We start from the raw sequence: 15,092 nt of genomic DNA, 5'->3' as shown, positions 1-15,092 counted from the left end.
TCCCATATCAGTGAAATGGCATCATCTTTTAGACTTATTAATAGTAGCACATTGTATGTTTGTAGGTGATCTCCCATCTGAAGGGAGACAATTTACTGGCGGCTGATGGGACCCTTAGTCCAGTAACTCTTGCCCTGCTCATGGCCCTGCTCTATTGCTTTGATGTGTCAGTCTTGGAGAAGGAAGATGCTGAAGGTATGCAAGGGATATAGGCTTTTGATGTGAGCCTTGTTCTGAGAAAACTGAGCCTAATGCATGGGCACTTGAGTGTCAGCCAAAATCAGGGACGGCATCTTTCGCTATCATGGAATTTTTCGTTAAGAAGGACTTCTAAATGAACATCTAGTCTAGGTGTAAAGTTTCATCACTGTTTAGCCCGTGCAGACTGCACAGAATAATCTTTGAAAACACTTTGTGCTTATGAATTAAGCTCATCCCTCCCTCCCAATTTACAAAAGGGTTATTCTGGTGTACAGGTTGTTTGTCTGTCTTGCTGTTGGATTTCTTGACAAGAGACTTAAGCCTATCTGGAAAATATTTTAAGTACATGCATTAACTTCAAACTTCATAATAAGATAGATCTTATCTAATTAAGGGAAAGTGAATTGCACTGGAAAAATAAATCATGCTTTTATATTTTAAAAGTAATTGCAGTTTGTTTAGTTTTATATTTTTATTTTGTCTGGAGAAGTCTGTTTTGGAATTGGGAAGGGTCCCTTTGGATTGGGAAAAATTGCGGAGTTTTGACCAAAATTGGGAAATAAGTGTTGTTGTTGTTTTGCTAACAAATGCTTCAAAATTGACAATAAAGGTGTTTTCAGTACATATTTTCTATTGAAGGTGTAACTTGTAAAGCTGGATGGGAAATGAACTTAATGTTGAGAACTAAAAATCTGATATCTTTTTTTGAGGGACACTTGAAAAGGAAATTTTTAGTTCCCATTTGGGAAAAATATACTCTTTTTCCATTGGGAATGGGGCGGAATACCAGCCCCGATTTTAAATGAAAAAACACACACTGTGACATTGTTTGTTAATTTGATTCAGTGTTCCTACACAATAACATAATTGTGACAGATTTAATTATGTTGTAATATAACATTTTTAGCTTGGCTGTTTTCAGAGAAAACCCGAGGTATTGTCATAGCCAGCTCGTCGTGTCCGTCGTTGTGGCGTCTGCGTCGTGCTAAAACCTAAACATTTTGTTAAGGTTTTTAACATTGGCTCTAAAATCAAAGTGCTTCTACCTACAACTTCGAAACTTCACATGTAGCTGCAGCTTAATGAGTTCTACTGCCACACCCATTTTTGGGTCTCTAGGTCAAAGGTCAAGGTCACTGTGACCTCTAAAAAAAAAATAACTCTGTTTCCAGAGGTGACAGGCAGCATGCCAGTGTTTGGTGACCCAAGCTACGTGGCTGACATTCACAAGGAGCTCAGAGACACCTCTGGATGGGGGGAGCCTGGGCTGGGGACAGTGGCCCAGTTTGCCTGGGGTGTCATGCTGAGGCAGCTGTCACAGTATCCCATGGCTGCAGGTGAGGGTTATGTAGATTTAACTCTTTTATTTAAGTTTGATTTTCATTCTCCATTGAAGACGGTTGGATATAGTTTTAGCATTGTCCGCCCGTCTGTTTGTCTGTCCTTCCGTTCATCTGTCTGTCACACAGTTATCAGGGCTATGTATCAGAAACTATATGAGATTTAAACATGAAACTTTATGTATGTATAGATATCAATGAGGAGAAGTGCCATGCAAAAAAAATGGTATCCCTTCACTTCTTATGCCCCCCGGATCGAATGATCGGGGGTATATTGTTTTGGGCCTTTCTGTCTGTCTGTCATTGTATGTGTGTGTCCCAAAACTTAAACCTTGGTCATAACTTTTGCAGTATTGAAGATAGCAACTTGATATTTGGAATGCATGTGTATCTCATGCAGATGCAGATTTTGAGTGGTGAAAGGTCAAGGTCATCCTTCAAGGTCAAAGGTCAAATATATGGCTTCAAAGAGAGGTAGGGTTCATTGTGTTTCACTTACACAGCTCTTGTTTAAAATAAGCAGTGTTCATTCTGGGCAGCGCCATTGCGGGATTCCTGCATCGAAATATTAATGGGTGCAATCGAAACAAACAATAACAGTGGGCCATTTGGGTGCATACATAATATGTTTGGCGCATTAAAAATTATATCAGTGGGAGATTTCATTTTCAAAAACAAAGCGACAGAATCGTATTGCAAGTTCTTAACACTGGTCTGCTGAGTCAAAATGTAGGTGGAAAATAACAATTGCTTGGCTACCGCGGGTGCACTGTGTTGAATCCTGCACTTCCATTGGTTGATAGATGTCACATGTCAGCAAACTGTGTATAAGTCATCAGAAAGTGTTGAAAACATTTGTCAGCAAAGTTCGTTGCAATTTTCCAATGTTTTTAAGAAAAAATAAAGTGTTTAAACATGTCAAAGAGTAAAGCAGAAAAGGAGAGCAGCTAGGGACAAACTCCTTCTTTTTATGCCCCCATTTCGAAGAAAAGGGGGTATATAGTTTTCGCACTGTCGGTTGGTCGGTTGGTCAGTCGGTCGGTCAGTCGGTCGGTCGGTCACACTTCGTGTAGATTGACAATATCTAGGTCAAGTTTGAATATGGGTCATGCCGGGTAAAAAACTAGGTCATGGGGTCACTTAGTGCATTTCAAGGATTTAGCATGGTGTCCGCTCTCTGATTGAAGTAGTTTTCATCTGATCTTTACTAAACTTTCTCAGAAGTTGTATCAAGACAACATCTAGGTCAAGTTCAAATATGGGTCATGCCGGGTCAAAAACTAGGTCACTGGGTCACTTAGTGCATTTCAAGGATTTAGCATGGTGTCCGCTCTCTAATTGAAGTAGGTTTCATCTGATCTTTACTAAACTTTGTAAGAAGTTGTATTAAGACAATATCTAGGTCAAGTTCAAATATGGGTCATGCCGGGTCAAAAACTAGGTCACGGGGTCACTTAGTGCATTTCAAGGATTAAGCATGTTGTCCGCTCTCTAGTTTATGTGGATTACCTATTTATTTTGATATTCTAAGACATTTTTATTCCCCCAAAGGAGGGCATATAGTGATCGGACTGTCCGTTTGTCCGTCCGTCTGTCTGTCACACTTTGCGTTTAGATTTTGAAAAATGCTCATAACTTCTATGTCGCTTCAGATAGCAATTTCATATTTGGCATGCATGTGTATATGGACAAGGCCTTTCCATACGCACACAAATTTTGACCCCTGTGACCTTGACCTTGAACTTAGTGTCCGCGTTTGGATTCGAAATCTGCGTTTAGGATTTGAAAAAAGCTAATAACTTCTACCAAGCGTTTACACAGTTATACTTTTATGTAGTGACAAAGTTACAGTTGGGGGCATCCGTGTCCTGTGGACACATTTCTTGTTTTAAACAAAAATAAACAAGGAAAAGTGAAAGGACTTCTGATAAGGAAGGTGGCAAAACGGCAGATGGTTCGGCCGAAGTGAGTAGGCCTCCATCGTCAAGCGAAAGAATGTTGAAACCTAATATTTGGAAAAGGTAGATGATGATAAATTCAAGAAAGGATATTTATGCAGTAAAATACAGACTCAAGTGAGTCTTAAATACAGTAATCCTTTGTTTTCTGACGTTTTTCTCTGTTTCAGCCATTTGTCTACAAAAATGTGATAACAATCAGGTGGCCCTACACAATCTTTAAATGGCCCACTAAATTTATGGCTGATGGGCCATTGGCCGGCCAGCAATCTGGCCCAGAATGAACACTGAATAAGAGTTATTGCCCTTTGTTGTTGTTCTATGGTGTTAACTGCTTGGGGCTTTATCTTAAAAACGATGCAAAATTTCAACTTGAAACTTTATGTCAGTTCAATTTATCTGCTTGTTTTTTCAGGTGCCAGTGAGTTTTATGAGGAAGACGAGACATTCATGGATACAGCCATGGCGGCTCATGTGTTCTGCTTCCTGGACAAGTCCGTAGTCAGTGTGGACAAGCTGCATAAGGAGGTAGGAAGCATTTATTTGATATCCATATTACATTTTGGTCACCTTCTGGGGAAAATGTTCTGGGGCTGAATGCATGTGTTAAAAGTGTCAACCCAGCTATAAGCCTGTTCAAACTACACAGGCTTATCAGGGAGGACACTAACCGCTTTTATGGATTTTTTTGTTTACAGGATTTTTCTTCTTAACTCAAATCTAGTGTAGGTTGAAAGTGTTGTACCTGATTAGCCTGTGCAGACTGTACAGGGTTGAAAGTGTTGTACCTGATTAGCCAGTGCAGACTGTACAGGGTTGAAAGTGTTGTACCTGATTAGCCTGTGCAGACTGTACAGGGTTGAAAGTGTTGTACCTGATTAGCCTGTGCAGACTGTACAGGGTTGAAAGTGTTGTACCTGATTAGCCTGTGCAGACTGTACAGGGTTGAAAGTGTTGTACCTGATTAGCCAGTGCAGACTGTACAGGGTTGAAAGTGTTGTACCTGATTAGCCAGTGCAGACTGTACAGGGTTGAAAGTGTTGTACCTGATTAGCCTGTGCAGACTGTACAGGGTTGAAAGTGTTGTACCTGATTAGCCAGTGCAGACTGTACAGGGTTGAAAGTGTTGTACCTGATTAGCCTGTGCAGACTGTACAGGGTTGAAAGTGTTGTACCTGATTAGCCTGTGCAGACTGTACAGGGTTGAAAGTGTTGTACCTGATTAGCCTGTGCAGACTGTACAGGGTTGAAAGTGTTGTACCTGATTAGCCTGTGCAGACTTTACAGGGTTGAAAGTGTTGTACCTGATTAGCCTGTGCAGACTGTACAGGGTGGAAAGTGTTGTACCTGATTAGCCTGTGCAGACTGTACAGGGTTGAAAGTGTTGTACCTGATTAGCCTGTGCAGACTTTACAGGGTTGAAAGTGTTGTACCTGATTAGCCTGTGCAGACTGTACAGGGTTGAAATTGTTGTACCTGATTAGCCTGTGCAGACTGTACAGGGTTGAAAGTGTTGTACCTGATTAGCCAGTGCAGACTGTACAGGGTTGAAAGTGTTGTACCTGATTAGCCTGTGCAGACTGTACAGGGTTGAAAGTGTTGTACCTGATTAGCCTGTGCAGACTTTACAGGGTTGAAAGTGTTGTACCTGATTAGCCTGTGCAGACTGTACAGGGTTGAAAGTGTTGTACCTGATTAGCCTGTGCAGACTGTACAGGGTTGAAAGTGTTGTACCTGATTCAGATTAGCCTGTGCAGACTTTACAGGGTTGAAAGTGTTGTACCTGATTAGCCTGTGCAGACTGTACAGGGTTGAAAGTGTTGTACCTGATTAGCCTGTGCAGACTGTACAGGGTTGAAAGTGTTGTACCTGATTAGCCTGTGCAGACTTTACAGGGTTGAAAGTGTTGTACCTGATTAGCCTGTGCAGACTGTACAGGGTTGAAAGTGTTGTACCTGATTAGCCTGTGCAGACTTTACAGGGTGGAAAGTGTTGTACCTGATTAGCCTGTGCAGACTGTACAGGGTTGAAAGTGTTGTACCTGATTAGCCTGTGCAGACTTTACAGGGTTGAAAGTGTTGTACCTGATTAGCCAGTGCAGACTTTACAGGGTTGAAAGTGTTGTACCTGATTAGCCTGTGCAGACTTTACAGGGTTGAAAGTGTTGTACCTGATTAGCCTGTGCAGACTTTACAGGGTTGAAAGTGTTGTACCTGATTAGCCTGTGCAGACTGTACAGGGTTGAAAGTGTTGTACCTGATTAGCCTGTGCAGACTTTACAGGGTGGAAAGTGTTGTACCTGATTAGCCTGTGCAGACTGTACAGGGTTGAAAGTGTTGTACCTGATTAGCCTGTGCAGACTTTACAGGGTTGAAAGTGTTGTACCTGATTAGCCTGTGCAGACTGTACAGGGTTGAAAGTGTTGTACCTGATTAGCCTGTGCAGACTTTACAGGGTTGAAAGTGTTGTACCTGATTAGCCTGTGCAGACTGTACAGGGTTGAAAGTGTTGTACCTGATTAGCCTGTGCAGACTGTACAGGGTGGAAAGTGTTGTACCTGATTAGCCTGTGCAGACTTAACAGGGTTGAAAGTGTTGTACCTGATTAGCCAGTGCAGACTGTACAGGGTTGAAAGTGTTGTACCTGATTAGCCAGTGCAGACTGTACAGGGTTGAAAGTGTTGTACCTGATTAGCCTGTGCAGACTGTACAGGCTTATCTGAGACGATACTTTACACACATGCATTAAACCTACTTTTGCCAGAATGTAGCTTATTTAAAGGAATCATACTAATGTGTAGAATTCTCTCAGAACAAAACTGTTTTGTCAATCACATATTTTCCCTTAAAACTAAAATAAAACTATGACTTCATCTTTCATGGTGATAATTTCCAAAAACAACAAATTACTTCCGTCCAAAATGAGACCAAAAAGCTCACATCTGTACGATTACAAATTTCCGGCATATAAGTCTTAATACTATGACTATTGTTTCTCGGCTATATGTCTCCTCATATTGTCTGCTATTGTTTCTCGGCTATATGTCTCCTCATATTGTCTGCTATTGTTTCTCGGCTATATGTCTCCTCATATTGTCTGCTATTGTTTCTGGTCTATATGTCTCCTCATATTTTCTGCTATTGTTTCTCGGCTATATGTCTTCTCATATTGTCTGCTATTGTTTCTCGGCTATATGTCTCCTCATATTGTCTGCTATTGTTTCTCGGCTATATGTCTCCTCATATTGTCTGCTATTGTTTCTCGGCTATATGTCTCCTCATATTGTCTGCTATTGTTTCTCGGCTATATGTCTCCTCATATTGTCTGCTATTGTTTCTCGGCTATATGTCTCCTCATATTGTCTGATTGTTTCTCGGCTATATGTCTCCTCATATTGTCTGCTACTGTTTCTCGGCTATATGTCTCCTCATATTGTCTGCTATTGTTTCTCGGCTATATGTCTCCTCATATTGTCTGCTATTGTTTCTCGGCTATATGTCTCCTCATATTGTCTGCTATTGTTTCTCGGCTATATGTCTCCTCATATTGTCTGTGACTATTGTTTCTCGGCTATATGTCTCCTCATATTGTCTGCTATTGTTTCTCGGCTATATGTCTCCTCATATTGTCTGCTATTGTTTCTCGGCTATATGTCTCCTCATATTGTCTGCTATTGTTTCTCGGCTATATGTCTCCTCATATTGTCTGCTATTGTTTCTCGGCTATATGTCTCCTCATATTGTCTGATTGTTTCTCGGCTATATGTCTCCTAATATTGTCTGCTATTGTTTCTCGGCTATATGTCTCCTCATATTGTCTGCTATTGTTTCTCGGCTATATGTCTCCTCATATTGTCTGCTATTGTTTCTCGGCTATATGTCTCCTCATATTGTCTGATTGTTTCTCGGCTATATGTCTCCTCATATTGTCTGCTATTGTTTCTCGGCTATATGTCTCCTCATATTGTCTGCTATTGTTTCTCGGCTATATGTCTCCTCATATTGTCTGCTATTGTTTCTCGGCTATATGTCTCCTCATATTGTCTGCTATTGTTTCTCGGCTATATGTCTCCTCATATTGTCTGATTGTTTCTCGGCTATATGTCTCCTCATATTGTCTGCTATTGTTTCTCGGCTATATGTCTCCTCATATTGTCTGCTATTGTTTCTTGGCTATATGTCTCCTTATATTGTCTGCTATTGTTTCTCGGCTATATGTCTCCTCATATTGTCTGCTATTGTTTCTCGGCTATATGTCTCCTCATATTGTCTGTGACTATTGTTTCTCGGCTATATGTCTCCTTATATTGTCTGCTATTGTTTCTCGGCTATATGTCTCCTCATATTGTCTGCTATTGTTTCTCTGCTATATGTCTCCTCATATTGTCTGTGACTAATGTTTCTTGGCTATATGTCTCCTCATATTGTCTGTTCTCGGCTAAATGTCTCCTCATATTGTCTGTGACTAATGTTTCTCTGCTATATGTCTCCTCATATTGTCTGTGACTAATGTTTCTCGGCTATATGTCTCCTCATATTGTCTGTGACTAATGTTTCTCGGCTATATGTCTCCTCATATTGTCTGTGACTAATGTTTCTCGGCTATATGTTCTCTCATATTGTCTGTGACTAATGTTTCTCGGCTATATGTCTCCTCATATTGTCTGTTCTCGGCTATATGTCTCCTCATATTGTCTGTTCTCGGCTATATGTCTCCTCATATTGTCTGTTCTTCTTCAGGAGTTCTATGTGAGAAGACTCCATGGCCTCGTCACTGACTTCATTTACCACATGCCTCTCAAGGTAAATTGGAACATGCTAGTTCACTGAAACTGTTATTTATGTGTCCTATAAATCAGTATTTATTAATTTTGCTTGATCATTATTTACTTCTGTGAAATCTGTTATTAAAAATTCTTTGAAATGTTGATTTACAAGTCATTTGTAATTTTTATCTACAATTCCTGTGAAAATGTTATTTACAGATCTAGTTAAATTTTAATTAACATGTTTTTTTCACATTTTTATTTGCTAATTTTATAAAATTGTGATTAAATTGTCCTGTGAATCATATTTGAGTTGATATGTGTTGTGTGCTTACACAATTTATGGGTGTTTCTAATGGTTAAATACATTAATATCTAGGTTAGGAATGCATTTAATTCCAGTTGGGTCAATGTCACTGTTACTATAAACTCAACAAAGAAAAACAACAAACACGTGCTTTCTGGTCAAAAACTTCAGTTTGTATTGACCCACCCTGGATAAAACCAGCTCACATAAGAGCTAGCTTGGGATTTTATTTTAGGCTTGTTGTCTTAAGGTCATTGTTTCTTAAAATAGAAACACAGTTTCTGTTTAATAACTTAAGTTGGGATGGGGGATTGCATTGAAACTGTGAATGTAGGAAGCTGACATAAAGACCTAGGTATGAAGCAATTTTAGCCAGTTGGGTTAAGGTCAAGGTCAGGGTTACTAAATATGAAAGAAGAAAAGAGTTTGTTCTCAATAATTTTAGTTTAGATTTAAACATTTTTCTGTGTGTATTTATGTTACATAGACATCTAACTTGGTATTGAATTTCAAACCAGTTGGATCAAGGTCACAGTTACTGCCATTAAACAAGGCAAAAATACTTCTTTTCAATAACTTCTTTTTGGATGGAGGTATTGCTCAGAAAGTTTTTATAAAGATATCTTACATGCAATTAATTTTAAAATTGAATTTATACCTTATACATTTCAAATTTGGTTTTGTGTCATTGCAGCGTTTTTTTATTTTTTAAGGATTGAATCATATACTAACTGTAAAAAAAGGAAGTGATTTGACACTTTGATGTTGTGTTGCCAGGTGAAGGAGATCCGTAACCGTGGGGATGAGACGGCCCGGATCTTGATGGCCCATTTGCAGGAGGGACAGGATCCCCCTGGCAACCTAAGACGAGACTTCGAGGAACTGCTCTCACTGGTGAGTAGGGTTTGGGGTTGTGTGGAATACATGTGGTGTCAATTAAACTGGGCTCTCACTAGAAATATATGGCTTGTGCCACTGTTTTTATTCCCCATCAATTTTATGTTTAGGAGTTTCTGGAATACATTTAGTGTTAATTTTAATGATAATAGTTCAATGTAGCTTGCTATAAAAAGACACAAATTAATATTAGTTTTTTTTACCTTTTTCCTGGGGTTTTGTGTTTTTAATCAAACTGGGTTCTCATTGAAAAATATTTGGCTTTTGCCACTTTTTCATGATTTAATTTAAACTTAGTGGCATTGATAATTTTTATTTTAAGAACAGTCCTTAAACCCCCACAAACAAAGTTTAGGGGGCTATATAGGAGTGAACTTGTCTGTCGGTCTCTCTGTCAGTCTGTCTGTCGGTCCATATTAAGTGTCCGCTCTCTAATTCAAGATGTTTTCATCCGATCTTCACCAAACTTGGTCAGATGTTGTATCTAGATGATGTCTAGTTCAAGTTCGAATATGGGTCATGCCGGGTTAAAAACTAGGTCATGGGGTCACTTAGTGCGTTTTAAACATTGAACATTGTGTCCGCTCTCTAATATATAAGTTGTTTTCATCAGAGCTTCACCAAACTTGGTCAGTTTGTATGTAGATGATGTCTAGGCCAAGTTCGAACATGGGTCATGGCAGGTAAAAAACTGGGTCACGGGGTCACTTAGTGCGTTTTAAACATTGAGTATGGTGTCAGCTCTCTAATTCAAGTAGTTTTCATCCGATCTTCACCAAACTTGGTCAGAAGATGTGTCTAGGTCAAATTTAAATATGGGTCATGCCAGGTAAAAAAGTAGGCAACGGGATCTCTTACTGCGTTTTAAACATTCAGCATGTTGTCCGCTCTCTATTTCAAGTAGTTTTCATCCAATATCTTCTCCAAACTTGGTCAGAAGTTTTATCTAGATGATCTCTACGCCAAGTATGAACATGGGCCATGCCGGGCCAAAAACTAGATCACTGGGTCACTTAGTGTGTTTTAAAGATTGAGCATGGTTTCCGCTGTTTTTTGTGAAGACAATGTGCAAAATATTCTGTGTCAATGCGGCATGTGCGGGTATTCGTCACGTCTGTGACAAAGCTCTTGTTTAATATAGCTTGCAATTAGGGTGCCAAAAAATCAGTTTGTTAATCATTTTTGAAATATTGGTGTCAAATATTTAAACCGATGTTAAAGGCGGCTGATATCGAAAGTCGGAAAGTATTGTGAACACAGGGCCTGGTTTGCCATATAAATTGAGCCTAGTTCAGAGAAAAGTGTGCTTAATGCTTGTGTGTAAAGTGTGGTCTTAGATAAGCAGTCTGCACAAGGCTAATCAGGGACAACAATCTCTGCCTAAACTTGATTTTTGTTTAGAAGAGACTTTTAACAAAATATTCCATAAAAGTGTAAATTGTCATCTCTGATTAGCCTTTGAAGGTGGCACAGGCTTATCTGGGTCGACACTTTATGGACATGAATTAAGCCCCATCGTCATCTCAGAACACGGCATTTCATAACTCATGAATTTCTGCTCATTTTTAGATCTGCTCCCTGTATGAGAAGGATCCCCTACATCTGGACCTGGCCCTTGACTTCTGGTGTCCCCCGGAGCCCCTCAGTCAGCATGAGTCCTTCCACCACAGACCCCCTCAGAGACAGGTAAGTCAGCAGGGAGGGAAATTACAAGAGGCCCACATCCCAATATGTGGAAAGTGTTGACTTGAATAAGCCTGTGCGGACAGCACAGGCTAATCTTAGACAACACTTTATGCACATGCATTAAGCCCCATTTTCCCAGAGCAAGCTTTTCTGACACAGGCCCATTCAGAGACAGGTGAGCCTGCAGTGAGGGGAAAAAAGGCCCACTAGCAAATAACTCAGAGGTCAAAATATTGTATAGCCAACTTGCATATTTTCAAAAGCTTTACGCCACTTATCTGCAAAGGAATGACACAGTGCATTCTGTCAGATTTTCACTTGTCTATTCATGGTCTAGGACACCACAGACAATACAGACAATTTATTTTGCTAAATGTTTTGGTATGGCCCTACATTTGTTAAGAGAACTAATGTGTACAAGCAGTTTTGACCATGACATAATGGGCAGCCATTGACAAACTGTTAGTCTTGAATTGGAAGTGATGATTCCTTCTTCAATGCGACATTCATGAATCAGTATGTGGGATAAACTTATCTTTATTTTCACCATGTTTGATTCAGCAAACATCTGCAGGAAAATGATGTAATTGTATGTTTTTCATGTTGTTTTTGTGCTTTTTAGCTTACCAGAGCACAAACTGCTTTTAGATTACCCTATGTTTGGCATTGTTCAGTTGTCAACTTTAAGCTTGTTGCCACTCTAGAGGCCACATTTTCCATCCAAGTTGATGGTCAAAATGTTAATCTTAATGTTAAGTTTGAATCTTGTTCATGTGCATCCAAAACTAGGTCACCAGGTCATATCTTAGAAAAACCTTGCTACCACTCTAGAAAACACATTTTTTCATTTGGCACATTTGTTCAACATAATTGGACGGTGTGTCGCGTGAAAGAATTTCGTCAATATCTCCAAGGTCAAGGTCACACTTTGAGTTCAAAAGTAAAAATGGCCATAAATGAGCTTGTCAGGGCCATAACTATGTCATATATTGTGAGATTTTAAAATGATTCTGTACATTAATTTTCTTCACAGTAATTGAACGGCTTGTCATGCGAAAGAATTAAAGAGTTCAAAGGTCGAAATGGCCATAAATGATAATGGCATAAATGATAATGGCATAAAAATTATTAAAAATCGCCATAAATTAGAATCGCTTGTTTTGTGAAGACAGCATGCAAAATAGTCGATGTGTCAATGCGGCACGTGGGGTTATATGTCACGTTTGTGACAAAGCTCTAGTTTTATTTATTCATTTACATACACATAATACAACAAGTAGTCTGATGTGACATGCAGTAGACATAACAAATCACTTATCAACAGTATCACACAGTGGTCATAAATCACTTAATATTAATCCAGTCACATCACATTTCACCTTCAAAACTAATTTAATACATTATAATAAAAGAAACAAAATTGGTGCATACTATACACAACTCGATCAAATGATTAAAACACTGTTTGTCTCATTTGAAATCAAACTTACCTTAACTATTAACAGTCACTCCTTTAATCCAATTATTAATTGACAATGCAAACTAATTAGCAGGTGTTAACCGCCTTCACACCAGTGTTATTAATATTCATTTTTGGTTTCGTTTCCGTTATGAAGAAAACGTTATTGTTTTGACTTCTTTAATGTTCAGCGTCCTTTGATATTTAACGACATCAAAAACGTTGTCGCTATTACTCATTGTTGCGGTTAAAACAGAGAATTCCAAATTGCGAAATGATGTTACATCACATGCGCAAACTATCCAATGGACTCATTATATTATAAGCAGACCACAAATGTTGATTTTGATTGGATGATTAAAGTACACTGTTACTATTTACAATCGACATTACAGCAAGTGATGGACGACTGATTAGATAATTGATGGCACTTTTTTATCGGATTATAAGCAATACACAGTGTACAAACACAAGGTCAGCGTGTTTATTGTCCCCTACCGGTTTCATATTCTTCATATTTTTTCATGAAACTTGAAACATGGATAGTTGGCAATTTGGAGATTATGCACGTCATTTCATTTTGTTCCTACGTCAAAAATTCTGGTTGCTATGGCAACAAATAGACTAGAAATACTGCTGAAAATGGTGGTTATCTGGTTCCTGCGATAACTTAAAGTTCTTCATATTTTTTCATGAAACTTGGAACATTAATAGATGGCAATATGGACATCATGCACATCATTTCATTTTGTTCCAATGTCAAAATTCTGGTTTCTATGGCAACAAATATATAAAAAATAATTCTGACAATGGTGGAATTTCTGACAATGGTGGAGCTGGTAGGGGGCATATATTGCTTGGTAACTGTCTTGTTCTACATATGTCTGTCAATAAACCGCCCTTATAGATTTATGGTAGCCTGGCGGGCGTGAGCTTGAAAAAGTCAGTAGCCCGATACAAATTCTGTTGCCCCCGGGCTCTGGGCAATGGATTTGTTGGTCTCTGATTTGTGACTCAAGCCTGATGTAACTCAGTCAGAATGTCAACGTTGAGAACATTTAGGCTGTGTTTCAATCTTGGTCACATGCGTCCAAAAACTAGATCATCATGTCTAATCTTATATAAACTTGTGACCCCTATAGAGGCAAAATGTATAACTCAGTCTTGATAAAACTTGATTAGTTTATTTTAACAATTTGAAAGGCATGTTTGAATCTAGGTCAAGTTGGGTCAACAATGATAATGCCAAGTCAAGTGTTCATTAATTAACTCTTTGCATGCTGGGAAATTTGTCGTCTGCTAAAATGTCGTCTGCTGAATTTCTTAAATTAGCATTTTCTTTGATTTTTTTTAAAAGAATACTATCAGAATAGCAAACAGTTTGGATCCAGATGAGACGCCACGTTTTGTGGCGTCTCATCTGGATCCAAACTGTTTGCAAAGGCCTTCAAAATTCGGTTCCCGCACTGAAAGAGTTAATGAATGTGCATTCATGTAATTGCTCTAAAATCCATCAAAGCCCTTTTGCTTAATTAATGGAAATAATGTAAAGAAATTTGATTCAAGATCACACAATTCTGTGATGAAAATTAAATTTCAGTTATTTATTGTGAAATCAACCAGCTGTGTCTGACTAGATGATTTTGAAAGTTTTGCTGATATGTTTAAACAGTTTATGTTGCCAGGGAAACCCCAGTTTATCAAATATTCAGATATTCAAATGAACTTAAAATTTATAAAATGACAATACAAGGGACATTCCTGACATAAATAATTGAAATCCAGCCAGTAAATTATTGATGAGAACAAAAGACGGTGACTGAGACAAAGCTTAGTATGTTCTGAAATGAGATAAATATTCTTCAAAACAATAGGACCTGTTATACCTATGACCATTAATTAACAAGGATTTTTTAACATTTAATAGGGCATTGTTGTTAAAGTTTTTACATTCCATTTAGCGCTTGTATTTCAATACTTTCATCTGTTTTTATTCATGGTCCCTATGACTGATCCCAGGCTTTTTCCGCCCAATGCCACGGGTCCGAAATTCGGCCCCATTCACAATGCAAATCTGGTTGTTTTTTTCCCAAATGAAAAAAAAAATCCCAATTTAAAAAAAAAAAAATTTTTTTTTTTTTTTTTTTTTTTACCCTTTAAATATATGAGTTGACCTGATCCGGTGTAGAAAATAGAAAGCATTGCATAATTAAGTTATCTGTTGCCTTGAATAATTTGCTTTAAAAACTGTAAAATATGTTAATGATTATTTAAGACTTTCCTTATTTCCCTCAAAATCCGGCGCTTCGCGCGATTTTTTTCACCTAAAAAAAAAGCCAAGCCTTTTCCCCAAATACAGATTAAAAAACCTGCACTTGTCACACATGTTCATAATATTTTGTAAAATTTAAATAATAAGTTATCCAAATAGTCGTTATTTACCAGTTAACGGCTTCTTTGAAATATAAGAAACACTATT

General features: G+C 38.4%; 1 protein-coding gene across 2 annotated transcripts in view; it reads left to right on the top strand.

Annotated features, from left to right (window-relative positions):
* Nucleotides 1-15,092, top strand: part of LOC127849556 (nuclear pore complex protein Nup205-like) — a 94,248-nt gene that overhangs the window by 24,313 nt on the left and 54,843 nt on the right. For both annotated transcript variants that reach the window (XM_052382260.1, XM_052382259.1), the window contains exons 7-12: nt 66-195; nt 1,374-1,538; nt 3,915-4,027; nt 8,239-8,301; nt 9,349-9,465; nt 11,038-11,154. In XM_052382260.1, the coding sequence (XP_052238220.1) occupies nt 66-195; nt 1,374-1,538; nt 3,915-4,027; nt 8,239-8,301; nt 9,349-9,465; nt 11,038-11,154 (705 nt within the window). The remainder of the gene's footprint in view (nt 1-65; nt 196-1,373; nt 1,539-3,914; nt 4,028-8,238; nt 8,302-9,348; nt 9,466-11,037; nt 11,155-15,092) is intronic.

Source organism: Dreissena polymorpha, chromosome 11 (genome assembly GCF_020536995.1).
Source record: "Dreissena polymorpha isolate Duluth1 chromosome 11, UMN_Dpol_1.0, whole genome shotgun sequence".
In the NCBI taxonomy this organism is placed as follows: Eukaryota; Metazoa; Mollusca; class Bivalvia; order Myida; family Dreissenidae; genus Dreissena; species Dreissena polymorpha.
Note: the sequence above shows the minus strand (reverse complement) of the source record. Positions and strands in the feature narration are given on the sequence as shown.